Here is a 23962-nt window from a genome sequence, read left to right as displayed (position 1 = left end):
TTCGCACGGTTTAGTTTTTAGTTTAGCAGGTCAAGTTCCTGTCGCAACTGGGCGAAGGCGCTACTCGCGGTGCTCGACAGATGCATTACGCGGATTTGATGCAGGTATTCTTGCGCAGTGTGTCTTTGCTTGTCAGTGTTCTCGTTCCGTTGCTGGCTTGCATCAATCTGATCGAGCCAGGAACTCGCCTGCTCAATTTTGGAGCGAAGAACAAACAAATCGCCCGGTGGAATGCAGACGCCGAGGTCGTTTGCGAGCACCATGGGCTTCAATTTGGCTACGCATGTCCGCAGGGTATCGATGGGGCTTATCTCCTGTATTGCCAGAGTTTCCGGTGCAGGAGTCAAACCAAGCAACGATGACGGTGCGTTTGTTTCTTTTGTCGCAACAGCATTGCTCAGCACTTGGCTGAGAGTAGCCTTACCAAGTGCTATGGCTTCGGCAGATAGACACGTTTCATCACCAGCAACCTGCAGGCGTGTTGTACGATTATTCGAGCTGTCGGAGATGATGACTGTCAAGTAGTCTGCCGCATCGATCTCAAACACAATCTCCAGCTTCAGAATCAACAGAGCAGAAGCACGACTTCCGTCGATAAGCACCCGCCCCATACAGTGCTCCAACGACCTCGGGCTGGTTCCAGGACTGCGACTGTCATCTTGCTCGAGTAAGCCTTCGAGGATGTCGAACGTAATCTCACTTTGACAACTTGCGTAGTACAGTCGAGCTTGCCGGGTTGGAACAGGAGTGCTAGGTGGCACTATCACGAGCGTATCACCGCTGGAACTGCGAATACCAAGCGCCAGCGGCGTCGGTTCCTGCAGATCGAGGGAGTCTGCGCTTCGTGCTGCAATTAATGCTGCACCAACCGCCGCCGTATGCTTCGGTAAATCGACGATGCGGTCACGCTGTTGCGCAAAACAGTCTCCAAGAGCTTCACGCAGCTTTGAAACCTGCATTGCTCCTCCAGTAACCAAGATCGCGTCAATTTCTTCCTTTTTCACGTTTGCCAGACGAAGAACTTGCTCGACATGATTCACGATCGGATCCCATACTTCTACACACAGGTTCTCGAAATCCACTCGCGATATGCTGCTGGTGAACCCAGCAACACCTCCGCTCGCTGGAGTAGAAGTACGAGCGCCACGACGAGGTTGCCAGGGGGGAAGATCGATGGTGGCTTGCGGTGATATCGAAAGGATTTTTTGGGCCAAGATACAAGCACGGCGAAGTCGTCGGTAGAAAACTGGGGTTGCCGTCTTTGGCGAGTTGTCGAGCGCTCTCGCTTCACTGGCAAAATGCTCAAAAAGACGATCCGTGAGTGCTTCTCCTCCCGTCTCCAGGTTGCCTGCTGTGGCTTCAACATGAACTTTGAGTCGAGTCGATGAGCCTCCTGATCCATTTGCACTACGATCAAATCCCAACCGGGCTAAGGTGACGTCCAAGCTTCCACCGCCACAGTCAACCATTACAACCGTTTTCTTGGAGATGATAACACCATTCTCGTTTTTATCACCAAGCGACTCTGCACTGGCGACAGCAGATGCAGTGGAGGATATCACAAGCCGCTGAACGTGCAGACCAGCAATACTACACGCGTCACGAAGAGCTTGGCGCTGTGTGCGGTTATACGCTGCTGGTACACTCACAACAGCTCCGGCCACACGTTTACCCGTAAAGTCTTCGGCGCGCTGTTTGATCGTGGACAGAAGCATGGCTGCAACTTGCTCAGGGTACGCTAGATCCGGAGAAGTGCCTTTGGCTGAACACTCGACGAGGGCTTTATCAGCGACTCCTGCATGGACAGCAAAGGCCCATCGAGCTATGTCTTGTGGTGATAGTGCTCCCACCTTCTTACCTAGCAGCAGTGTCAGATCATGAAAAGTGTACGGATGTCCTGCCCTGGCTCGACTAACCGCTTGAAGCCCGACCTCCCATTCCCCAGCACGAGAGCCAACGCCCACGGACACGTAGCTTGGTAACGAGAAACAATCTCCTGGGTTCTGAATCTCTAGCGGAATCAACGCTACACTGCCGTCTTCCACAGCGACCGCAGCCTCGCATTTTGTACGCCCAAAATCAATTCCGATGATGCAGCCGACAGTCTCCCTCGAGCTCTTCGCAGAATTGTCGGGTGAGGGTGTGGTCTCGACATCGCTTGTTACTGCCAGATCATGTGGGTTACTGCCTCTGCGGTTGATGGCCATGGTGTTCAACTTCCCCGTTAGGAAAACGCAATGTGTGACAGGCTTTCGATAACCTTGGTCAAGTCACATCAGTCGCAATCCATCAAATGAGTTAACGTTGGGTCCACTGCACAACATGGGCAGGATGCAGAGAGCGAAGATATTCCTCTAACTTTAGCGGCGTGCTGTTGCTTGCAAGGTGAAACATCCAAGCAAGTAGATAGACGTTTCCTTCCAGGGATGCCCCGAAGGTAACGACAATATGGCCAGTCTTCACCAACTGCTTGCTGGCACTGTCGTCCTGAGCCATTCCTCACAAGTTAGTGGGATTGCTCTGAAGCAATTCGTTTGAAGTCATGACCGCCGATGGAAGCCGTCGAGAGCGCGTGGAGGGGCAGGACTCGGTCAAAGTCTGTGTTCGTATCCGACCTCTTAGCTCCAAGGAGAAACACGAGCAAACCAAGAGCTGTATCCGGATTGCTGCCTCTTTCGACGGTTTGTCGAGTAGTAGTTCAGTCTCATCCCGAGGTGGTGGCGATGGCTCGAACAAGGGGCCTCAACAGCTTATCGTCGGGAGGGACCGAGCGTTCACCTTCGATAACGTCCTGGGTGTCACCAGCTCGCAAACGGTGAGTCGGTAACAATTTTACTTGGTAGCAAGAACGTGAGTGGTGATAATTGCAGCTTACACGCGATTCTCTGTGTGTATTTCTGCAGGAAACTTATCGTATGTGTGTGGAGCCGCTAGTAGATGGCTTCTTGGAGGGCTACAATGCTACAGTGTTAGCCTATGGGCAGACAGGGACCGGCAAGACGCATACAATGGCTGGCTCTGGTTTCGATGCCCGAGGTCGTGAGAAGAATGGAGAGCTGCAGGGCATCATTCCACGCGTACGGAATCAGGTCGTGATCTTTGCGTCGGACACAGGCTAACATTTTCGTCTGTGTTATTCAATCGTCAACTGTAGGTGATCAAAGCTGTCTTCAAGAAGCTGCTTCAGGGTGAGAGCAGTGACAATCAGCGCCGATTTGAGCATACGTTGCGAGTCGAGTACGTTGAAATCTACAACGAAGAACTTCGCGACTTGCTACATCCAGAGACCACATCGAAGCAACTGGCAATTCGTGAAGACGGTGAGGGTAACATCGTGATTGCCGGAGTGAAATCGGAGCTTGCGGATACCAAAGAGGCAGTATTCAGGCATTTGGTTGTCGGAGGAGCATCGCGTGTCACTGGAAGCACGCTAATGAACGAGCAGTCGAGTCGCTCCCACGCCATTTTCACTTTACTATTGGAGCAGCGCGACCTCGCTTCAGGCACACGACGATTCTCGAAGTTCCATCTCGTAGACTTGGCAGGGTCGGAGCGTGCCAAGCGCACGGGTGCCGTGGCGGGCCGCTTCAAAGAATCTGTGAGCATTAACCAAGGCCTCTTGGCTCTCGGAAATGTAATCAGCGCACTAGGGGATGATAAACGACGCATTGGGAGCGCCGGGAATGGCAGCGGCACTGTTCACGTTCCTTATCGGGACTCAAAGCTAACACGGCTGCTGCAAGACAGTCTCGGTGGCAACGCTCGCACTCTCATGATTGCTTGTGTGAGTCCTGCAAGTGTGAATTTTGAGGAAACACTCAACACGCTCAAGTACGCGAACCGAGCGAAAAACATCAAAAACAAAGCCATCGTGAACGACCGCGTTGCGAGCGAGGAAAAGCGACTGCACAACGACGAGATGTCGCGCATGAAGGATGAAATTGCCAATCTCCAGACACAATTGCAGCACCAGAAGACTGCGACTCCTCCATCGCGTCCACCGTCTCGACCATCCTCGTCGTTGGGGAAGAAGGAAAAGCGCACAGATCATGCTCAGGAGCTGGCGACAGTGAGCCACGAGCTAGACCAGGCGGCGAAGTGCGTGAGATTGTACGGTGAAGCTGTGGAAAGCATTCGCACATACTCGATGGAGGCTGCCACTCTCCTGGTAGCCATGGAGCGTGAGATCAAGTCCCTAGGGCGGCCTGTTCAGCAAAGACTGAACGAAATTGTGAAATTGCTAAACGCATCCATCCAGACTGCAAATGGGAGTGACATCAATGCCAAGAAGTTGCTACCGACCGCGTCACGCCGCCGCTCAGAGCAAGATACTGACCCCGCAAGGCAGGAAAATGATACCGCCGAGCCCGAAGAAGAGACCGTGGTAGTCCAAAAGCTGCGTCATGAACTTAAGGAAGCCAAAGCAAATTTGACACGGGACGAGCAAATATTCGAGATGAAGAATACCGACATGCAGCGAATGCAGGCACTACTCCTTGAAGCCAAGAGCAAGAACGAGAAGCTCATACAGCGTGTGCAGGAGCTGGAACGAGGTGGACAGTTGTGGACGAATGCCGAAGTCCCTGGGTCCAGCAGTGGTGCTAGAGACCGCGAATCTAAGGCTCAGTCTCCACGCGACACCGAGCGACAGGAAAAAGAGTGTTCGAGTCGCACATCGACCGCCTCACCGACCAACCAAAGCTCTCGATCGTCTTCTAGAAGTGGCAGTAAGACACTAACGTCATCGCGTGGACTATTCACACGACGTGGAGGTACGGCAGGATACGATGGTGATGAAGACAAGGTGATCATGGACACTCCTGAAGAGAACGATAGTATGGTGGGATCAAGGATGCCTACAGCCCCGGGCAAATCGAGAACTGGTAGTGCAGCTGGGTTTGCACGTCATGCTTCGAGCAGTAGAGGTGAGAACCGCCGTGGCGGTCTCACCTCGGGGTCTCGATTGAAAACGAGTGAAGCTATTGAGAAGCTCGAGAGCACTATCACGGCTCTGCAGGCGAAACTCGAGGAACTGCAGAAGAAGAATGTACGGTGAGAAGCTGCTTGCGTCAGATTGATAGTGTGTCCATCATGTCGGTTCTAACGAGAATGGCTTTTGTTGTGTGATGTAGGAGGAACTGCTGGATGCCCGTGAAGAGTCTACCAGGCGCTGGGCTCTGGAGCGGCAGAATTACGAGCGACAGCTCAGCCAGGCAGAGCACTCGATCGAGGCGTTAAAGCGAGATAACGAAGCTCTCGAAGACTCGGTGCTTGACCACAAGCGCAGCGAAGCCAAAGAGGATGTTACAAGAAGCTCAAGTACGTCAAACCCTCGTCACCGTCTCAGTGCTAAAGCAACGAGGACAAGCATCGAGCATAAACGACCAAGTACGTCATCCTCCAGTATGTCCGGTCGGCCACCAACTGCGAGGAAATCCCACAGCAGTGGACTTGTGGGCAAGGAAGCTGTGCTATCAGCGTTCGAAGGCAGTGTGAAGCAGCTCATTGAGTACCATGCTGCTCGTCGCGAAGTGGTTCACTTGCTGAAAGGCAAGAAAGAAGCCGAGCAGAGCAGGAGTGAGGCCGCTCGACGTGTGAATGCGCTGGAAATGCAGAAAATGCGGCAGAGCTTGGGAGTGCGCGAGAGTATCTCCGATTTGTCCAAGTCTCTGCATGTATTGGACGAACGGATGCAAGCAGAGTCAAAGTCACTTGAAGAACTAGAGCGACTCAAAAAGCTACGCGCGCGTGCGGAGCAGAAACTTGCAGCGCTGCGAAAAAAGGAAGAGCAAGCAGATTTCCTGGACAGCGAGGCTCAGCAAGAGCTGCAGGATCTCGAAGAGCTGATGGTGGACTTGGACTCGCACATCGCGTTTCAAGACGCTGAGCTGGAGGCTGCGCGAAACGATTTGCTGGCAATCAAGCAACGCTCTGAAAGTGCAGACGCAACGTCTCCTCTGGAAGGTCTGGCAAATGGTCTCGTCCAGCAACTTGGACTCAGTGGTGTCGACTCTGACGCTACAACATACGTTATGAGCAAGTCTCTTGACGAGATCGCTAAACTTCGTATGCGTGTGAGCGAGATGGGGAGCGAAGTCCAAGAGCTTCAAAGTCTGGTGACCGAGCGTGAAGCAATGATTGGACAACTTGAGAGCGGGCTGGCAGTAGCGCGGGACGAATTCGATCGCCGTCTTGCAACTCAGCAGCTGGAGAGTGCAGAGGCCATGGGGCAGCTTAAGAAAATGCAGCCACAGGTTTTTGTGTCTAGCACCAGCGAAGAAGGCGACGCGGCCAAGGATGGTGAGTGGCAGAAGTTAATCGTACGCTGCCAGAAGAAGGACGAGTACATCGCAGACTTGGAGAAGCACCTGGTGTTTTACAAGTCTAAGGCCAAGCAGATGCAAGCTCAACTGCAGCAGCTCATTCGGTCTTCAAGTGAACAGCAGCGACGCTCAGACGACGAGTCCTCGGACGGCGAGCGTGAGAGGCAATTGCAGCGTCGCATCGAGCAGCTCGAAGATGCCAATGATGGTCTTATGAAGGATCTGGCTACAGCCAAGGTTTACCTGCGCACTTCGCAGAGTCGAGGTAGCATTCCCAAAAGCAGTGGAGGAAGCACAGGAGCAAAAGTAGTTCGGGTCTCGAGGAGTGAGCTGCGGGAACTCCCAGCCCCACCAGCTCTTCCACCGCACAGCACAAACGTACGCGAGGAATAGCAAGTTGAAACCATGACGAATTGAGCAAGATAACACATTTGAGACGTAGCAAATGCGAAGTTGAAGTGTGTAGCTACAAGATGGGTACCGTCACTTTTGAGGGGTAAAATAGCGACTATGAGTGAAGCCATTTCTTAATTGATGGCCGACGTCACAGCTGCTTCGTGCAGTCCGTTGGCCCCGACGGAGCTCGAGCGCGAGCACGTTCACAAGGTGTACGACCTCATTGCACCCCATTTCAGTCATACGAGGCACCACCCATGGCCGCAAGTCACGACATTCCTGGACGAGTTGCAACCCGGTGCTCTTGTGGCTGACGTGGGCTGTGGCAATGGCAAATACCTGCGTGTGAACCCGTCGGTTTGCATGATCGGAGCCGATCGCAGCATCCCGTTGATGCAGACTGGCGCTTCCAGCGATCGGTTGGTGGATTTTAGATTTTCTTTGGATATTGGTATTTTGTGCTAACTGAGACTGTTGTGAAATGTGTAGCAACATGTTGGGGTGCGATGCATTGAAAGTGCCACTACGGACTGGGGCCTTTGATGCTGCGCTGTCAATTGCAGTGTTGCATCACATTTCGACGGACGAACGTCGAGTTGCATTGATAAGGTGGGGGTTGAAATGGAGGATTAGTTTTGGTAAAAAGAAAGCACTGGAGGCTAACTTTCGTGTTTGTGCAGCGAGCTAGCACGGTTGGTGCGTGTTGGGGGTCAGGTGCTTATTGTGGCGTGGGCGTTCGAGCAGGATGAACGCTCGAAGCGCCGTTTTGAGAAACAGGACGTGATGGTTGAGTGGAAACTCCAGCAAAAGTACGCGCAGGACAAGGGACATGATGTCGGAGACGACGATGTTATAGGACCGCACGGACGCGTTGACAAAGAGAAGCGGTGGGTCGTATACGAACGATACTGCCATGTGTATCGTAGCGGAGAATTAGAAGCACTAATAGCTCAGGTGCCTGGCCTCGAACTGATATCTGTCGAGTACAGTCGGTCCAACTGGTGCCTACGTCTAGCTCGAGTCGCTCCTTAGATGTACCTCGAGCTCAATAAAGCAAAATATTCCCCCCAACACTATCATTGGTACCAATGTGTAGGCGCATTCGCATCGGTTTCGTTAGCGGCTCTCGAAAATTGACGTGGTAAGTTTGTCGTGTGCTCAAGTGCAAAAACATGGCCGTGGCAGGTGACGATGATCCCAGCAACAGTGCTCCTGGTGACGCTGTGAGGGTACCAAATCTACCAAAACTGGACGGAGACACTGAGGATGCGTTGACCCCAAAGGATGATGACAACAAGGACGTCAACGATGGAAGCGATACGCCACGGGTCGTGAACAGCGCCATCAGCTACGCGAGGTTCGTCTTAGGACCACAAGATAATATTTTCGCTTTCATACTGACATTTTGATCGCATCCAGGGAGTGCTTACGAAGCGAGAACTATACAGAGACAACGATAGCGCTGCGAAGCGCCTTGGAAATCGTGAAACCTTCGAGTGATTTATACAAAAAGACAGTACTGCATATTGCCCAGCTTCTAAAGGCTGCCCAGCAGTTAAAAGCAAGCATCGACTGCATGCTGGTAAGTTCCTGCACAAATTCTGCCCTCACTCCTGAGTCCACTGACTTGTAGCATTGTTTGACTCTACAGAGTGTCTACCAGAAAATGCCTCCACCCTTTTCACGCTCTGAAGGAATCTGCATTATTGTACGTTGCTTTTTGTCCTGGCTGGACATCGTCACCAATTGCTCACTTTACCGAAGGTAGGCGCGTACATATGAGCAGCTCGACTCAATGGATGCTGCACTTTTCTGGTGGAAGAAATTAGTTGTGCAGTCCGATTCGGGTAGTATAGATTCCCCTGTGAAACCAAACTTCCTGGAATGGGAGGCCATGGCCGATCGGTTATTCGACGAGGAACTCTACGTGTTCGCTGCAGATTTCTATGGCCAAGCATTGGAGTTGGCCCCCGAGACGACATTTGTGCCAACGAATCGGTTCAAATATCGCTACCTGGTGGCATTGCTGGCGTTTGTCGGGCCTCAAGGTCCCACCATGCACATGAACGTGTGTAGGGAAGTCGCTTGGTCGATGGCTCAATGGTTTCGCCGTCAGAATGGCAATCACATCTCAGCTTGCTATGGAGACCCTCTCTATTATCGCATGCGCTTGGTGTATTTCACAAGGTTCTCGGCAATTTATCGCGCAGTTTTCGCGTGGATTGACGGGCCTGCTGGACGAATAGCGCGGTGGTGGCGACGTGATTGGGCAAGACTCCACCCACCACCGGTTGATAGCATGCTCACTGATTCTCGAGCTAAGCGTACTGGAAAACAGAATCTGACGCGGCGTACAGCATCAGCTACGCTCGACCAGCAGCCACAAATTAAAGTTCATTCATTTCTTCGGAGAAAAGTACTGATACAACACTTGTCTCGGTCTCCATCTCCAACGAGAAAAACACGGGGTCGGCCCAACAAGAAGACGACGACTACATCGCAACACGATATTTCAAGTGAGCCGAGTACCCGGACGGAGAAAAATAGAGACGCGTCTTGCACTGCACAACAGCCCAATAGAGAGGTCGCAGTCTTGAGCAATAATAATGCATCTTCAAATGACGATATTCAACAGCTACCCACAAGCGAGTCAAGCGATGCACACCGAGAAGTGAAAGTTCGACCCGTCTCAAAGAAGCCCATCAAATACTACGGAGGATCTCCGCCTAAACGCAGTAGCGTCAGGTAAAGTGGCTCCTCGCTGATCAATGCTCGAACTGGTCCTTACTGTTGTGTAACTTTTCTTGATTGCCAGTTTTGGCTCAAGTGAAGAGATGACAGACGACCATCTTTCTCCAAATTTGCTGGACGTATACCCGTTGCAATTGTCCAGGAGCGAGAACTTCGTGGCGATCTGCGGTCGCGAACCGGGCTTTGCTGACCTGAATCTGGATGAAGTTAGCGCATTTGCTCGCTTGGCACACTACCGAGCACAAGTACTTGCCGGCAAACACGCTCGCATAGACAAGTTGGATACTGCCAGTGTCAAGCCACAATGGCTCCACGGCGTCGAGAAAGCGACCGCCCTGATCGAAACTCATCTGCAACGAAACGTGGCAAGCGGCAAGATGGTGGCCGACATCGACTCGATTGCCCACTTGTCCGAAGTACACACGCGCCTCGTGCTACTGATCACAACTCTCTGTCGGCAGTACACCCGTGACTTTGGCGAAACTTCATTCACGCGGCGACTGCGTGTGTTAACTCGACGATTGATCGAGTGGAAGTTTTCACGCATATCCGAGGTGGTCGCTGCTCTCAACGACGCGAAATCCGTTGCCACGCACGAAGAAGCGAAGAGAAACCTCGAGTTTTATCATGTCTATTGTGATCGAAAAGATGAAATTCAAAGCCACGGGGAGACAGACAAGCATAACTAAGTGAAAAATATAAACACGCGATGATACATGTTGATGTTACTCGTGCTGCTGCTGATTGGAGGCTCCATTCGTTCCACCCGCGGTAGAACTGGGCTGCTCTCCTTGAGCTTCACTGGTAGGCTCGGCGCTATAGTGGCCTTCACCACCCCGCTGACTATGGTAACTATGGCCACTGTTCGTGCGATGATGGTGCTGAAGAGACTGGTGCTGCATGTATGCTTCGCTTTGTCGCGGAGAACGACCCCGTGGCTGCTGTTCATGTGCACTGCCAGGTCGTGACTTGGAGATGCGATCAACGTCCACCATGGAGAAGGCTGCGCTCGCCCCGAGGGTGTCCGTTGGTGACATAAAGCTTGCAGTTTCACGAGATACTCGGGGGACGGCAGTCATGCGGGTGGCAATCTCGCTTGAACGATACTCTCCTGCTCTTGCTCGGTACTGCGGGTATGAGCCACTAGTGGTCATTGGGCTGGCTTGGCCGCCGGGGGACGATTCCGTCGAGTCTCGATAGTAGCTGCGTCCACCCGAGACATCACTGCCGTCCGCAGCGTCAGTTGGATTCCGTGCATTTAGTCGATGAGTGTAGCGGCCTTCAGCTCGAATGCGAGTACGCGGATGTGCTTCAAGCGGGCGGTCTGGCAGATACGGCTCCGCTCGCTCACGCCAACCAGGCGAGTCAACAAAACGACGAGCGTACTCCGCATCGATTCGGCCGGTTGCCGGGTCGCCACCGGGCCATCGCGAGGTAAAGGGGTTCTCCAGCGTTGGATCTCGGCGCCGATATCCTCTCATGTCAGGTGGGGCTTGCATGTGAGCTTCACTTGTAGTCTCACCGCTAACGAATCGGTCGCCTGACATACGAATACGACCTCCCATTCCTTGTCCACGGTACGCGGACATCCGACTCGCAGCTTCCGCTCGGCGGTCCAGGTCCTCTGGACGGTACTGCGCTGCATCACCGCTCCGCGCCATACCACGAACAGGGAGCGCGTACGCTTCTTCACGTGTCGGCCGTGTCCGCTTGCCATCTAGTTGCTGAGCACCTGGCGAGTCCGAGGTCGTGCGCTTCCGTGATGCACTCCCACTGCTTCCGTGGTTACTGCCAGTATCCATCGCCGATGCAGTACTTGGCTGCGCCTCTGGAGGTAGCAATGACAGAATAGCAGAGTGCACGTTGGCGGGGAAGCACGCGGTCAGGAGCTGGCTGTCCGACGCAATGAACCCGACGACGTCCAGCGCGGACGGGAAGATCTCGCCGACAGGAGACAAGAAGCGCGTGTCTCTTCCCGAGCTGCTGCTCTGCACACGCCACCCTTGACGCACCAGACTGGGCAGCGCGTGGTTCTCGAACAAACTGATGACGAACTGCGCCTCCCGTTCGCTGACTTGGATCCGCGTGCGGCGCTGCGTATTGCTCGTCTGACGTTGCGCCGGCGGCGGCTGCATCATAAAGTCCCCCGTGTCTGGACTGGTGGGGGTCGATCCGTCCTCACCCTTCTTAAACAGCAGCGAAATGGCCGGCGGGGGCTGCGCGGGGTCCGCGCGCTCGATCTCGTCCTGGATCAGGATCTGCAGCGTAGCGTCAACGGCTAAATCTTCGGCGTCACCGTCCGCGTAGACCACCGTGTAGAGCGACACTCTCTTGTCAAATTTGACCACTTGACCCAAGAAACGTCCTTGTCCAGCGAACGTCTTGGCTACACGGAGACCAATAAGGTCCTCCGCGAAGATTTCTCGTCCGTGAAACATTATTCGCATATCTCGATCGTGTGGTGATGGGGGCGCGGACGGATCGTCCTCCTCGACGTCCTCCTCCTCGTCCTGTTCCTCGTCCATGTCTTCGTCTGGGATCAGTGGGTTCCCTTCTTCTCTGCTGCGGAACAGCATGTGGTTCTGCGCTGTTGCGGGGGTGTTCTGCAGCTGACTGCCAGTGTCCATCTCGCTAGGTCTGTTATTGTTACTGCTAGAGGGCGAGTTCTTGTGCTCTCGCAGCTGCAGCAGCGCTGCGCCGCCCGAGGACAGCGACGGCAGCGTCTGATTGGGTGCCTGGTCCGTGGACTCCTGCTTGGTGCTGGCCTGCGAGCCGGCGGAGGACGGGCGCGCCTTGGAGCGGATGTCCTCGTCCTGCGTGCCGGAGCTGCTGGGCGACGTGTCCTTCTGGCTCTGCGCGTCACTGGGCCACCCACCGTCGCTCTTGTGGCGGCGGTTGTGCGTCACTACGGGGTTGATGGGCGCCGAGGAGAAGCCCGCGGCGGACGCGCTGTCCGGGCTCGAGGACGCGGAGCCTGGGGCGGACGCCGGCATGGGGCCTGCGACTGGGAGGGAGATTTGGATTGTGAGGGAAAAAGCTTCCGTTTTTTTATTGGGATGAATTGGGCGGTTTGTATGAGGCAGTGGACGCTTAGGATGAGGTAGTAGACGCTGAGGATGAGGGAAGAAGGAGATGTGCAATATTAAAGGGTCCAAGTCGAGCTAAGGGAGATACCTCTTTGAGGGTGTTACGGCGAGGGAGGTTGTTGATGACCGATGGCAGCGCTCCGTCCAGGCCAGCGGTAACTAGCTGGTCACATTGCTCTCTGGAAGAAAGTTGGCCGTCGTGGCCCACGTCTCGTGGGAGGAGTTGAGGCAAACACGCGGACAGTTTCGGAAATGGACAGTTTCATCCAGGGCTGAAAAGCGGCGTCGGACGGTAACGATTCCAGTCATACTGTCAGAGGGCACTCGAAGCGAAGCGAATTCTTTCGTCATGAGTGAGCAAAGTTCACCTGCATTAGTGTCGCCAAGCGCAACAGAAACGGTAAATTGCTGAGCTAAAGCAAATGCGGTCGCAACCGGAAATGCGCTTCCAGACTAGGTGGTCCACTGGTGGAGTCCGAACAGTACAGTGCCTCTCACCGTCCCCAGCTTCAAGTCGATGAAAATCTCATTTCAGCCAATCCAGTCCCTCCAAAATACCCTCACAGCAATCATGGCAGGTGCTGGCAGCGATAGCGTCGCCCTGCCGCGCCCCCATGCCTCCATCCTGCCTCTCATGTCTGTGCTAGGGTCGCTCTTGACCTGCCTACTCGTCACAGTGAACAGAACCGTACCAGATCCCTACATGGTACGGAATCCACCCCGCCAAAAGTGTATCATCCCTCTCTAAACCTCTTCCTATCGATTAGGATGAGGTGTTCCACGCTCCTCAAGCCCACAAGTACTGCCAAAGGCGCTTCGGTGTGTATCTATCAGCAGCTTAACTTGTAGCTTCATCCTGCTCACTTTTGGGCTCTTTCGGCTGTAGACGAGTGGGACCCCAAGATCACGACGTTCCCAGGTCTGTACTTGGTGTCGACGTTGTACTCTGAAGCTGCTGCAAGGCTCGGCTGGGAGTTCTGCTCCTTATCGGTGCTGCGCAGTGTTAATGTGCTGTTTGCACTGGGGAATATGGCGCTCTGCGTGCTGCTGCGACGCCACGTGGCGCCGCTAGACCCCAACGCCTGGCTGCACGGACTTCGGGTTGCAGTGTTCCCGCCGCTGTTTTTCTTTGCCTTTTTGTTCTACACGGACGGAGGCGCGACGTTCTTCGTGCTGCTCATGCTGTGGCTGGCGGAGCGCGTGGATCTGCTGCAGTACCCGCCCGCTAGAGGGAGCTTTCTACTGAGTGCTGTGGTGCGTTGGTCAGGCTGTTGTTTGATGTCGTGGCTAATACTTGATTTGACGGTGGTGTTTGTTTGATAGAGTGGTGCAGTGGCGGTGCTTTTCCGCCAGACCAACATCGTGTGGGTGTTCTTTGTGGCCGGTACGGTCGTGGTTCGATGTGTGGAGCTGGCACATTCCAAGTTCATATACGGGTGCGTTGTGTGTGGCGCCCACTTGCACGTGAGCTTCCTCTCACGTTGCCGCTTGCTGCCAACGTCAGCTCATCTAAAAAGGATTCGAACACCAGCGGGACTGACGCTGTCACGCATAGGTAAGTTGTATTATTCTGGATTCTGTCGAGAGCAGCGATTAACTTTGCTTTGGACGATGCTGCAACCAGCTCTTTCAGAGTCTTCCTCAACTTTGTTGGCGTTATTGTTTCCAACCTGCCGTCGATTCTCCAGATTGTCTGGCCATTTGTCGTGATTGTTGCCGGGTTTCTTGGATTTCTTGTGAAAAATGGCGGCATTGTTGTTGGTAAGCATCCTGTTTCTGGTACCAGCCTGGTATTGATGCGGTAGCGCTGAGTCACTTGTATTTGCATTGCACAGGGGACAAGTCAAACCACGAGGTGACGTTCCATGGAGCGCAGGTGCTGTACTTCATCGTGGTGGCAGCTACCGGGTTTGGTCTTAGCCTCATCGCGCCAAGCCAGCTCCAGAGGTTTGCTGCGTCGCTGCGCAGGAACGCTGGTTCATTTCAAGGCGTTCTCTTCATATTATTTGTGACTGTAGCGACTGTCGGCATCATTCACCGATTCAGTCCCGTGCACAAGTTCATGCTCGCAGACAATCGGCATTACACTTTCTACGTGTGGCGAAAGTTTTTCCTAAAACATGAATTGGCCAAGTTCCTCCCGACCCCAGTATACCTCTTTTTCGGCTGGCGGTGTTGGCGTGAACTGGGTAAGAACTTCGATGCTTCTATAGCTCCTCGGGAATATATGTTCACTAACATAACTGTGCTGGCAGGACAAAGACGCTCTCCGCTGTGGAAACTGGTATACGCACTTGCCGTGTGTTTGGTCCTTATTCCATCACCGCTCGTCGAGTACGTTCATCAGAGAAGATCTCATTTTTATTAGCCTTGCTGTACTGATTCACTCGTGGTATGTGCGTGAACAGGCCGCGATACTATTGCGTTCCGTTCATCATTCTCCACTTGAACTCAAGCAACGTAAGAATTTTATGCATCGTCTGGACATGATGGTGATGACTAATGCGCTTTTCCGCTGTTGCATGATGTTGTAGCAATCTGCTTTCCACCTGTGGGTAGTTATAGCTGTGTACATGGCTGTCAATGCGTTGACACTGTACGTCTTCCTGTATCGTCCGTTCGAGTGGGTCGATGGATCAACAGCGCGATTCATGTGGTAGCCACACTCATGTACGTGGGCTCTAGGTAGGGCAAGCCAACACCCCGCTGCGGATGTAGATACTAAAACTAGTTGTGGGTCATGCAAGGCAAGTTTCTTCATTCATGGACACACTCGAATATAGTTTTGTGCAGGTTACATTGACAGATGATGCGTACACTAAGCAGCGCCTGCTGATCGCTCCACGTTCTCTGCACTGGGAGGAACAACCATTTCGGCTGGTTCCACCACAGCAAGCACGTCGCCCTTCACTGGCAGAGATATCGACGCAGCATAGCCGATTTCAAAGGGGTCTCGCAGCACTCGAAGATGAAATTTGCTCAAGACTGTCGCAAGCGCTACTTTGAGCTCCAGCATGGCCAACTTGGCTCCGAGACATGACCTTGGTCCTGCAAGGAACACCAAGAACTTGTACGGCGAAATGACCAGGAGCTTTCCGGTTTGAGGATCAATCCAGCGCTCGGGGTTGAACTCGGCAGCATCTTCACCCCAGATGGACTTCAAGCGAGCGACAGCATACGTTGGAATGACCACACGGGTACCTGATGTGATGAACGTACCGTCACTGAAGCACACGTCTTGCGTTGCAGTGCGACCGATGAGTGGAGCGACAGGATTCAGACGAAGGCTCTCCTTGATAGCTGCTTCCAAGTACACGAGCTGCTGTACGTCATTCATGGTGGGAGGCGAACTGCTGCTCTCAAAGAGCTGTGGCAGCTTTGCCAGAAGTTCCTCACGGATTTTCCTTTCGACGCTCGGGTAGCGGTTCAACATGATGATGAACCATTGCAAGCTCTGCGAGGTAGTTCCTCGACCTGCCGCGGTGAAGTTGAAAGCCATGTCTCGGATCAACTTTGGCGTGGTTTTCACGCTGCGAGTGGCAGCAGCTCCGCCTTCTTGTTTCGTATCACGATCGCGATACTCGTTGGACTCTTTGGCGAGGAAGAGCGAGATCAGATCGGGAAGTCGCCTCGGATCCTCCGACGACTTCGATGTCATGGACCGTGAGATGACCTGGTAGATGACGTCGTCAACGCGCTTCATGTCGAGTTTCAGCTGCTTCTCGTAGCCCAGGTTCAGAGCTCGCTTGATTCTCCACAGCCACCCTGGCTGCTGGATGCGACGGTGAATGGCGATGGGTAAACGCGTGAAGGCTCGGAAGAACTCGTCGTGCTCTTGGCTTGGCAACGAGTCCAGATCGACACCGAAGCCCACGCGAGTGAACACGTTGGTTGCGTACCAGTCCATCGTGTACTTGAGGTTGACTGGAACGCCGTGTTGATCCGCCATTGAGGAGCTCTGGTTGCTGTTTAAGTGAGCGAACAACGTCTTGCACAGGACGGCGGCCTGTTCACGCACCACTTGCTCCATGCTTTCTCGCATCATGTGCAGTGAGAAGAGGTGGCTGGCAGTCTTGCGTTGGTGAATCCACGACACCCCGTCGGCTGCGAAGATGCCGTCTCCAAACACGTCGCTCACAAGCCACGCACTGCGCTTGCCAAACTGGTCGAATTTGCGCTGCAAAACGTCCTCGAACGCCTCAACGTTCGAGAGCACCAAACTCATTGGGCGGCCGAGGGCTGCAAGAACCCACGGGCGTCCTTTGCAGCGCCGACATTCCGCCAGCATCCAGTCGTGAATGTCCTCTTGGTGCGTGAACATGAGGTCGACCGTGTTGCCAAGGACAGGGAGAGTCGATTGAGGACGCGCAAACTTGGACGGTGCTCGCGCTTGCTTTCGCATCGACAACAAGTGCCACCCGACCAGCAGCGAGCATAGCAGCAAAGCTCCCCACGACGTCGTCGACGCTTCTATCGCAAACTTGAGCGAGCTCCACATTGTCGGCGCTTGAGCACTTGCTCGCAAATGCGATAATGCCAACCAACTCGACGCACCTTCGACTTCACCCCCACGCGCTATCCTTCCCACGATATGGTAGCACCCATAGCGTGCGTCTACCTGGAGATAGTCACACGCCTGCATATTATTCTTATGCAAAACTTACAAACGTCACGCAGATACCTCCGCGTCCTGCATCGCTATCGGTGAGCACTTTCATCGCTATGGAGGTCTCTGGATATAGACAACCTTCATCGGGCGTGTACGCTGTCCACAGTGCGCTTTCAGTTCAGCTTATCCTTGTGAAGGTGACGGACGCGGCATTCCTCATCTTGCTGTGTGGAGCAGTGCCGTCATGCTGCCCTTTGCTATCGCCGCGTCGCTGGTGGCCGCTGCTGTCGCCTACTTGACGTCTCCGAATGACCAGGATCGAGCGGTTTGCGAGCTGCCGACACCTCGCAGTACGCTGCCAGTGATCAAGAACACGTTGGACCTGGCCGTCAGACAGCGTGCGAGAATCTACGACTGGATCCTGGAGCAGTGCCGGGAGCACGGCGGTCGACCGTGGCGCGTTCGGGTGCTTGGTCGTCCACCGGCAGTGATTGTGAGCTCGCCGGAAGCCATGGAGGACATATTGAAGACGCAGTTCGAGGTGTTCGTCAAAGGCTCAGCCGTCGCGACCATCTCCAAGGACCTGCTCGGTGACGGGATCTTCGCTGTGGACGGGAGCCAGTGGAAGCACCAACGCAAAGCTGCCAGCCATTTCTTCTCCATGAACATGATCCGAGACGCTATGGAGCACGTGGTGCGCGACCACAGTGTGCGGTTGACTAAGAAGCTGAGTGAGGCTGCAGTAAGTGGAGAGGTCGTCAACATCAAGCGCGTGCTGGACTTCTACACGATGGACGTCTTTACCAAGATCGGATTCGGAGTGGAGCTGCGCGGCTTGGAGACTGGCGGCAATAGCGACTTCATGGAGGCGTTCGAGCGCGCTACACGCCGCATCATGGCGAGGTTCCAGCAGCCCATGTGCATCTGGAAGCTCGCGCGGTGGCTGAGCGTTGGCGCTGAGAGACAAATGGCTAGTGACATGAAGCTGATCAACGGTGTCGTGTACGACGTCATCCACCGCAACTTGGAGGGGAAGAAGCAGCGAAAGCAGAGCGGAGGGACCTTCAACAGCGGGCGCGAGGACGTCATATCGCTGTTCCTTGAGAAAGCCAACGTCGAGTACAGCGACGACGATCACGTTAAGATGACCCCGACGATGCTGAGGGACATGTCGATGGTCTTCCTCTTTGCAGGACGAGACTCGACATCGCTGACGATGACCTGGTACATCATCGAGATGAACCGCCATCCAGAGGCTCTTGCCAACGTGCGTCGTGAGCTCACGGACAAGCTGCCAAGGCTCGGGTTGAACGACGCCGAGACACCGAGCATGGAGGACATTGACGAGCTCGTGTACCTCGAAGCTGCCATCCGCGAGTGCATTCGTCTGAACCCGGTCGCGCCTGTACTGCAGCGTACCGCCGCACAGGACACGACACTGTACGACGGCACCTTCGTCAAGGCTGGCACGCGTGTCATCCTGCCGCACTACGCAATGGGCCGCCTCGAGACGGTCTGGGGGCCTGACGCAGAGCAGTACAAGCCCGAGCGCTGGATCGACCCAGACACGGGCAAGCTCGTTCACGCGTCTCCGTACAAATTCGCAGCCTTCCTGGCTGGGCCGCGCATGTGTCTGGGCATGCGCTTCGCCCTCGCAGAGATGAAGCTGACGCTGGCCACGGTCCTCAGCAAGTTCCACATCGAGACCGTGGAAGACCCTTTCGAGTTCACTTACGTCCCGTCCGTCACCTTGCAGGTCAAAGGCCCCGTGGACGTCCGGGTCACAAGACCGTCAAGCATGTAGGTCAATTCGAGCGGGACAGAAATGCCTAAGGTGCGACCAACCAAGTTGAAGTGACCTGACTCGATCTGGACCCACATTTGATTGTTTTTGTCCGGAGCCGGAGGAGATGAAGCTGGAGGCCATGACTGCGTGGGTGTCGCCTGCGTCGGTCGCCGCGACCTGCGTGGCAGCGCTGCTCGTGTATTTGGCGACGCCCTCCGCCCACGACCGAGCTGTCAAGCATCTTCCGGGGCCGGACGGCGACCTCCCGATCCTGCGCAATACGCTGGAGATCATCGCGGCGCAGAAGTCGGGGACGTTCCACGACTGGGCCCTCAAGTACTGCCGCAAGTACCAGGGCAAGCCTTGGCGTCTGCGCGTGGTGGGGAAGGAGCCAACGGTCGTGCTCTGCTGCCCTGAGGCCTTCGAAGACATCCAGAAGACGCAGTTCGAGGCGTTCGACAAGAGCCGCTTCGTCTCCGCGGCCATGTATGACGTGCTAGGACAGGGTATCTTCGCCATTAGTGGGCCTTTGTGGCAACACCAGCGCAAGACTGCGAGTCACTTGTTTACTACACAGATGCTGCAGTACGCGATGGAGGTGGTGGTGCCCGAGAAGGGCGACGAGTTGATCAAGCGACTCGATGACGTTTGTTTGAAGGAGAAGACAGCGGATCGAGTCGTGAGCATGAAGCGGCTATTGGACCTGTACACGATGGACATCTTCGCCAAAGTTGGCTTCGACGTCGACCTGCATGGCGTGCAGTCCAACCAGAACGCGGAGCTGCTCGACTCGTTCGATCGCATGTCGGTGCGGATACTGGAGCGCATCCAGCAGCCAATGTGGTACTGGAAGCTGCTGCGCTGGCTGCACGTCGGGCCGGAGAAGCAGTTGGCCGAAGACGTCAAGAAGCTGGATGACTTGGTGTATGGAGTCATGGCACGCTCGATCGAGGACAAGAACCGCCAGGATGCTAGTCAAAGCGCGCGCAAAGACTTGATCTCGCTGTTTATTGACAAGTCTGACGTGGAGTACACGAAGGGTGTGCACACGAAGAAGGACCTCAAGTTGATGCGCGACTTTGTCATCAGCTTCCTCGCGGCCGGACGAGAGACGACCGCGACTGCGATGTCGTGGGTCATCTTGATGATGAACAGGTACCCGGACGTTCTGAAGCGCGTTCGCCAGGAGCTGAACGAAAAGCTGCCGGGCCTCGCGAGCGGCAAACTGCGTGCTCCGAGCATGGAGGACGCCCAGAAGCTGGTGTTCCTGGAGGCCGTGGTCCGAGAGACGCTGAGGCTGTTCCCCGTCGTAGCGATCACGGGTCGCTCTGCGACGCGAGACGTGTATCTGTACGAGGGCACGCTCATCAAGGCCGGCACGCGCGTCGTCATGCCCCACTACGCCATGGGGCGCATGTCGACGGTGTGGGGTCCCGACGTGGACGAGTTCAAGCCCGACCGCTGGATCGACCCAATAACAGGCAAAGGCAAAGTCGTGTCCCCCTTCAAGTTCAGCGTCTTCCTGGGCGGGCCTCGCATTTGTCTGGGCAAGAAGTTCGCTCTGGCCGAGATCAAGATCTCGCTGGCTAAACTACTGAGCCAATTCGATTTCAAGACGGTGAGAGATCCATTCGACTTCACGTACGGCTCGTCCATCACGCTGCAGATCAAAGGCCCCCTCGACGTCGTTGTCTCCCGGCTCCACTAAATCAAAAAGGCAACTTCAACAAGAACATGTACCCATGTCACTCTTCCACACTCACAAGAGTGCCCTCTATATGCTCCACCAGATCACCACGAGCACTCCTCAAGATGCTGCGCTCTTCCTGGCGGCTGCGTCTCTCACTGCGCCGCTTCTCCACCGCCACCGCGTCGTCCTCTCCCCGCCAGCTGCAGTTCGTGACGTCGAACGCCATCGACCGCCGCCTGCTGCAGGGTTTAACCTCTGCGGACGACGATGCGCGGCCTGTGAACCTCATCCAGGACGAGGAAGGCGCGCGCCGCGTGCTGGATAAGATCAAGGCGCTGGGTCCTGACCATTTCCACGCTTGCGACACGGAAGTGGGCCAGATTGACATTAAAGCAGTAGGACCCGTGGGTAATGGCGTCGTCACATGCCTGTCGCTGTACAGTGGACCTGATGTGGACTATGGCAATGGACCATATGTCTGGGTGGACAATCTGGACAGCGCCGAAGGGACACTGCAATACTTTAAGACGTTCCTCGAGAGCAAGCAGTACCGCAAAGTCTGGCACAACTACAGCTTCGACCGCCACGTCCTGTACAACCACGGGATCAATGTGCAAGGCCTTGGAGGGGACACGATGCACATGGCTAGACTCTGGAACACGGCCAGGTTCCAGAACGGAGGCTACTCGCTCGAGGCCCTGACGGCGGATTTGCTGCTGCAGAGGAAGAAGCCCATGAAGGAGCTCTTCGGCATCCCCAAGCTCAAGAAGGACGGGTCCAAGGGCAAGGAGAGGCTCATGCCCAGTGTGGAGGAGCTGCAGAGGTTCCCCGAGTTCAGGAAGCGCTGGATCAGATACAGCGTCTACGACGCCGAGAGCACGTGGTTCCTGCACCGAGTGCTCCAGCACAAGCTGGACCAGACGTTCTGGTTTGAGAAGCCCCCGAAGACCGGCGAAGGAGAAGTAGAGCCGCAGGTTGGGTCCATGTATGACTTTTATCGCCAGTACATTATCCCGTTCGGAGAGTGTCTGACGGATATTGAGCGCAAGGGCATGCACGTGGATCTCGAGTACCTCGCTGGGGTAGAGAAGCAGGCGCTGCAGGACCGTGCTCGACTCGAACGACTCGTGCTGAAGTGGGCATCCCGGTATTGCGAGGAGAGCGAGCGCATGAATCTATTCAGCGCTGCACAGAAGCAACAACTGCTGTTTGCCCCGTACTTTGACCAGAAGAAGAAAAAGGAAGTGCTGCCTGCTGAACGGTCCTTTGAAGTGGAGAACACGGAAGGCTACATTGAAGAAGGCAAGCAGAAGGCCAAGAAGAAGCGGAATATTACCATTCGCGGCTTGGGCATTCCACCGACACATTTTACAGCCAGTGGACTCCCCGCTGCCAGCGCCGAGGTGCTCAAGGACCTTGCTGGTCACGTGAGTGCTTCTTGGATAAATGCTGCGGGAGTTTGTAGCTTTACCTACTAATTAATTGTCTGCTTGTTTTTCATTTTCACAGCCTGAAGCAGATCCGCCGAAGTACGGCCGAGCCTATGACCATTTTGAGGACAAGGAGGAGGGTGCTGCCGCCTGCGTAGCACTGAAGGCGCTGTTCGACATCAGCAGCATCAACACGATGCTCAACAACTTCATTTTGCCACTCCAAGAGCTCGCAGACAGCAACAGCCGCGTCCACTGCTCTTTGAATCTCAACACAGACACAGGCCGCCTCTCGTCACGGAAGCCGAACCTGCAGAACCAACCGGCGATGGCGAAAGACCGCTACAAGATCCGCGACGCCTTCACAGCACCTGCGGGCAAGAAGCTCATCGTTGCTGATTATTCGCAGCTGGAACTACGTCTCATGGCACACATTACCCAGTGCGAGGCTATGATTGAGGCGTTCAAGGCCGGTGGCGACTTCCACTCTCGTACGGCCATGGGCATGTACGATTACGTGGCGGAAGCTGTGGAGAATGGTGAGGCGCTGCTGGAATGGGACCACACCTGCGGCAAAGAGCCTCCAGCCCCGCTGCTCAAGGACAAGTTCGGCAACGAGCGCAAAAACGCCAAGGTGCTCAACTTCTCCATCGCCTACGGCAAGACTGCCTTTGGTCTATCGAAAGACTTCAATGTGTCACGAAAAGAGGCTGCAGAGACTCTTGAAAAATGGTATGCGGACCGAGCAGAGGTGCGCCACTGGCAGAAGAGAGCTATCGAGACTGCACGAACGTACGGCTACACTCGCACGCTGCTAGGGCGATATCGTCGACTCCCCGATGCGATGCTAAAGGACGACAGTATGGCGTCGAAAAAGTCCAGGGGCCACGCAGAGCGTGCTGCCATCAACACACCAATTCAAGGCGCAGCTGCCGACGTCGTTATGCAGGCCATGTTGCTCGTGCACCAGAACCCGAGGTTACGCGAGCTTGGTTGGGAGATGGTGTCCCAGATTCACGATGAAATCATTGTCGAGGGCCCTGAGGAGTCAGTAGATGAAGCCATGAAACTCGTGATTCACTTGATGGAGAACCCGTTCCAGAAGCCGCTGTCTGTAGCCCTGGAGGTGGATGCCAACGTCGATGACTCGTGGTTTAAGGCGAAATAGAGCAAGACGTTTTTCTCGAAGCATTGGCACGCACTACGGATGACCCTCAGTTCACACCTTGGCTGTCCAAGTGAGACTGTACTGGAATGACGCAGGCTTGGATAACTGTATGATCGCTGTCTTCAGGCTGAAGATCATTGTTGGCTTTGACTGAGACGGCAGGTCTGCAGCTAGTTCGCGGACGTTTCCGGTTTCGTTTGATCAAAACGAGAAATCCAGAATGGCGTTGAGCGATGTGGATATCAGCGAGCTGTGCCATTCCACCCCAATCGCTGTTGTCATGTGTGTGGTTTTCATTCTCGCGCACTTGGCGATTCCGTCAGCCCAAAAGTCGAGCCGTGTTGCACCTGGCTACCTGTCAAAGAGTTTGGGGAATACTCTGCTCGTGGCACACGTTCAGATTTCCCGACGCTTTCACGACTGGGCTCTCGACAACTGCCGCAAGTGGAAAGGTAAACCCTGGTGCGTGCACATTCTCGGCAAAGCGCCTACTGTGTTTGTGTGCACGCCTGAAACGTTTGAGTGTGTCCAGAAGACGCAGTATGAGCGTTTGGCAGGAACCCTCTTTTTGTTCAGGCGGCGACTGAGGAGTTTTTGAGATCAGTGGTCCACTGCAGCACCACCAAAGCCGCTTATTCTCAACGCAGATGATTCAGCACAACATGGATGTGGTGGTCCCAGATAAGTCCAAAGAGTTGATGGAGCGTTTGGATTGTGGGTCTT

At 54.8% G+C, this 23962-nt stretch overlaps 9 protein-coding genes across 9 annotated transcripts; 6 read left to right on the top strand and 3 right to left on the bottom strand.

Annotated features, from left to right (window-relative positions):
- Positions 1-17: 17 nt before the first annotated feature.
- On the bottom strand, positions 18-2207 carry KRP23_5093 (Heat shock 70 kDa protein; the record flags this gene model as incomplete). The annotated part of the gene is made up of 1 exon (XM_067890125.1): positions 18-2207. The coding sequence occupies one exon, from the start codon at positions 2205-2207 to the stop codon at positions 18-20; it is 2190 nt and encodes a 729-aa protein (XP_067746697.1).
- A 1712-nt stretch (positions 2208-3919) lies between these two features.
- On the top strand, positions 3920-6716 carry KRP23_5092 (uncharacterized protein; the record flags this gene model as incomplete). Its single annotated transcript, XM_067890124.1, has 2 exons — positions 3920-5047; positions 5133-6716. The coding sequence occupies 2 exons, from the start codon at positions 3920-3922 to the stop codon at positions 6714-6716; spliced, it is 2712 nt and encodes a 903-aa protein (XP_067746696.1).
- Positions 6717-6857: 141 nt separating this feature from the next.
- On the top strand, positions 6858-7751 carry KRP23_5091 (Alkylated DNA repair protein alkB-like protein 8; the record flags this gene model as incomplete). The annotated part of the gene is made up of 3 exons (XM_067890123.1): positions 6858-7138; positions 7209-7328; positions 7400-7751. 3 exons carry the CDS (start codon positions 6858-6860, stop codon positions 7749-7751), a joined length of 753 nt encoding a protein of 250 aa, XP_067746695.1.
- A 140-nt stretch (positions 7752-7891) lies between these two features.
- KRP23_5090 (uncharacterized protein) lies at positions 7892-10159 on the top strand (the record flags this gene model as incomplete). Its single annotated transcript, XM_067890122.1, has 6 exons — positions 7892-8076; positions 8139-8301; positions 8371-8427; positions 8488-8787; positions 9355-9464; positions 9535-10159. The coding sequence occupies 6 exons, from the start codon at positions 7892-7894 to the stop codon at positions 10157-10159; spliced, it is 1440 nt and encodes a 479-aa protein (XP_067746694.1).
- Positions 10160-10195: 36 nt separating this feature from the next.
- KRP23_5089 (uncharacterized protein) lies at positions 10196-12463 on the bottom strand (the record flags this gene model as incomplete). Its single annotated transcript, XM_067890121.1, has 1 exon — positions 10196-12463. The coding sequence occupies one exon, from the start codon at positions 12461-12463 to the stop codon at positions 10196-10198; it is 2268 nt and encodes a 755-aa protein (XP_067746693.1).
- A 664-nt stretch (positions 12464-13127) lies between these two features.
- KRP23_5088 (putative Dol-P-Glc:Glc(2)Man(9)GlcNAc(2)-PP-Dol alpha-1,2-glucosyltransferase) lies at positions 13128-15216 on the top strand (the record flags this gene model as incomplete). The annotated part of the gene is made up of 10 exons (XM_067890119.1): positions 13128-13262; positions 13324-13375; positions 13443-13810; positions 13880-13992; positions 14061-14111; positions 14181-14317; positions 14392-14745; positions 14812-14890; positions 14965-15016; positions 15091-15216. The coding sequence occupies 10 exons, from the start codon at positions 13128-13130 to the stop codon at positions 15214-15216; spliced, it is 1467 nt and encodes a 488-aa protein (XP_067746692.1).
- Positions 15217-15374: 158 nt separating this feature from the next.
- KRP23_5087 (Cytochrome P450 86A4) lies at positions 15375-17054 on the bottom strand (the record flags this gene model as incomplete). Its single annotated transcript, XM_067890118.1, has 2 exons — positions 15375-15466; positions 16031-17054. The coding sequence occupies 2 exons, from the start codon at positions 17052-17054 to the stop codon at positions 15375-15377; spliced, it is 1116 nt and encodes a 371-aa protein (XP_067746691.1).
- Positions 17055-19075: 2021 nt separating this feature from the next.
- KRP23_5086 (uncharacterized protein) lies at positions 19076-19596 on the top strand (the record flags this gene model as incomplete). The annotated part of the gene is made up of 2 exons (XM_067890117.1): positions 19076-19457; positions 19529-19596. 2 exons carry the CDS (start codon positions 19076-19078, stop codon positions 19594-19596), a joined length of 450 nt encoding a protein of 149 aa, XP_067746690.1.
- Positions 19597-20763: 1167 nt separating this feature from the next.
- Positions 20764-23239, top strand: KRP23_5085 (DNA polymerase I A, chloroplastic/mitochondrial; the record flags this gene model as incomplete). Its single annotated transcript, XM_067890116.1, has 2 exons — positions 20764-22068; positions 22151-23239. 2 exons carry the CDS (start codon positions 20764-20766, stop codon positions 23237-23239), a joined length of 2394 nt encoding a protein of 797 aa, XP_067746689.1.
- Between the last annotated feature and the right edge of the window lie 723 nt (positions 23240-23962).

The sequence above is a fragment of the Phytophthora ramorum genome (genome assembly GCF_020800215.1).
Source record: "Phytophthora ramorum isolate Pr-102 chromosome Unknown Phyram_PR-102_s0004, whole genome shotgun sequence".
In the NCBI taxonomy this organism is placed as follows: domain Eukaryota; phylum Oomycota; class Peronosporomycetes; order Peronosporales; family Peronosporaceae; genus Phytophthora; species Phytophthora ramorum.
The sequence above is the reverse complement of the archived record's forward strand: the minus strand, read 5'-3'. Positions and strand labels throughout refer to the sequence as shown.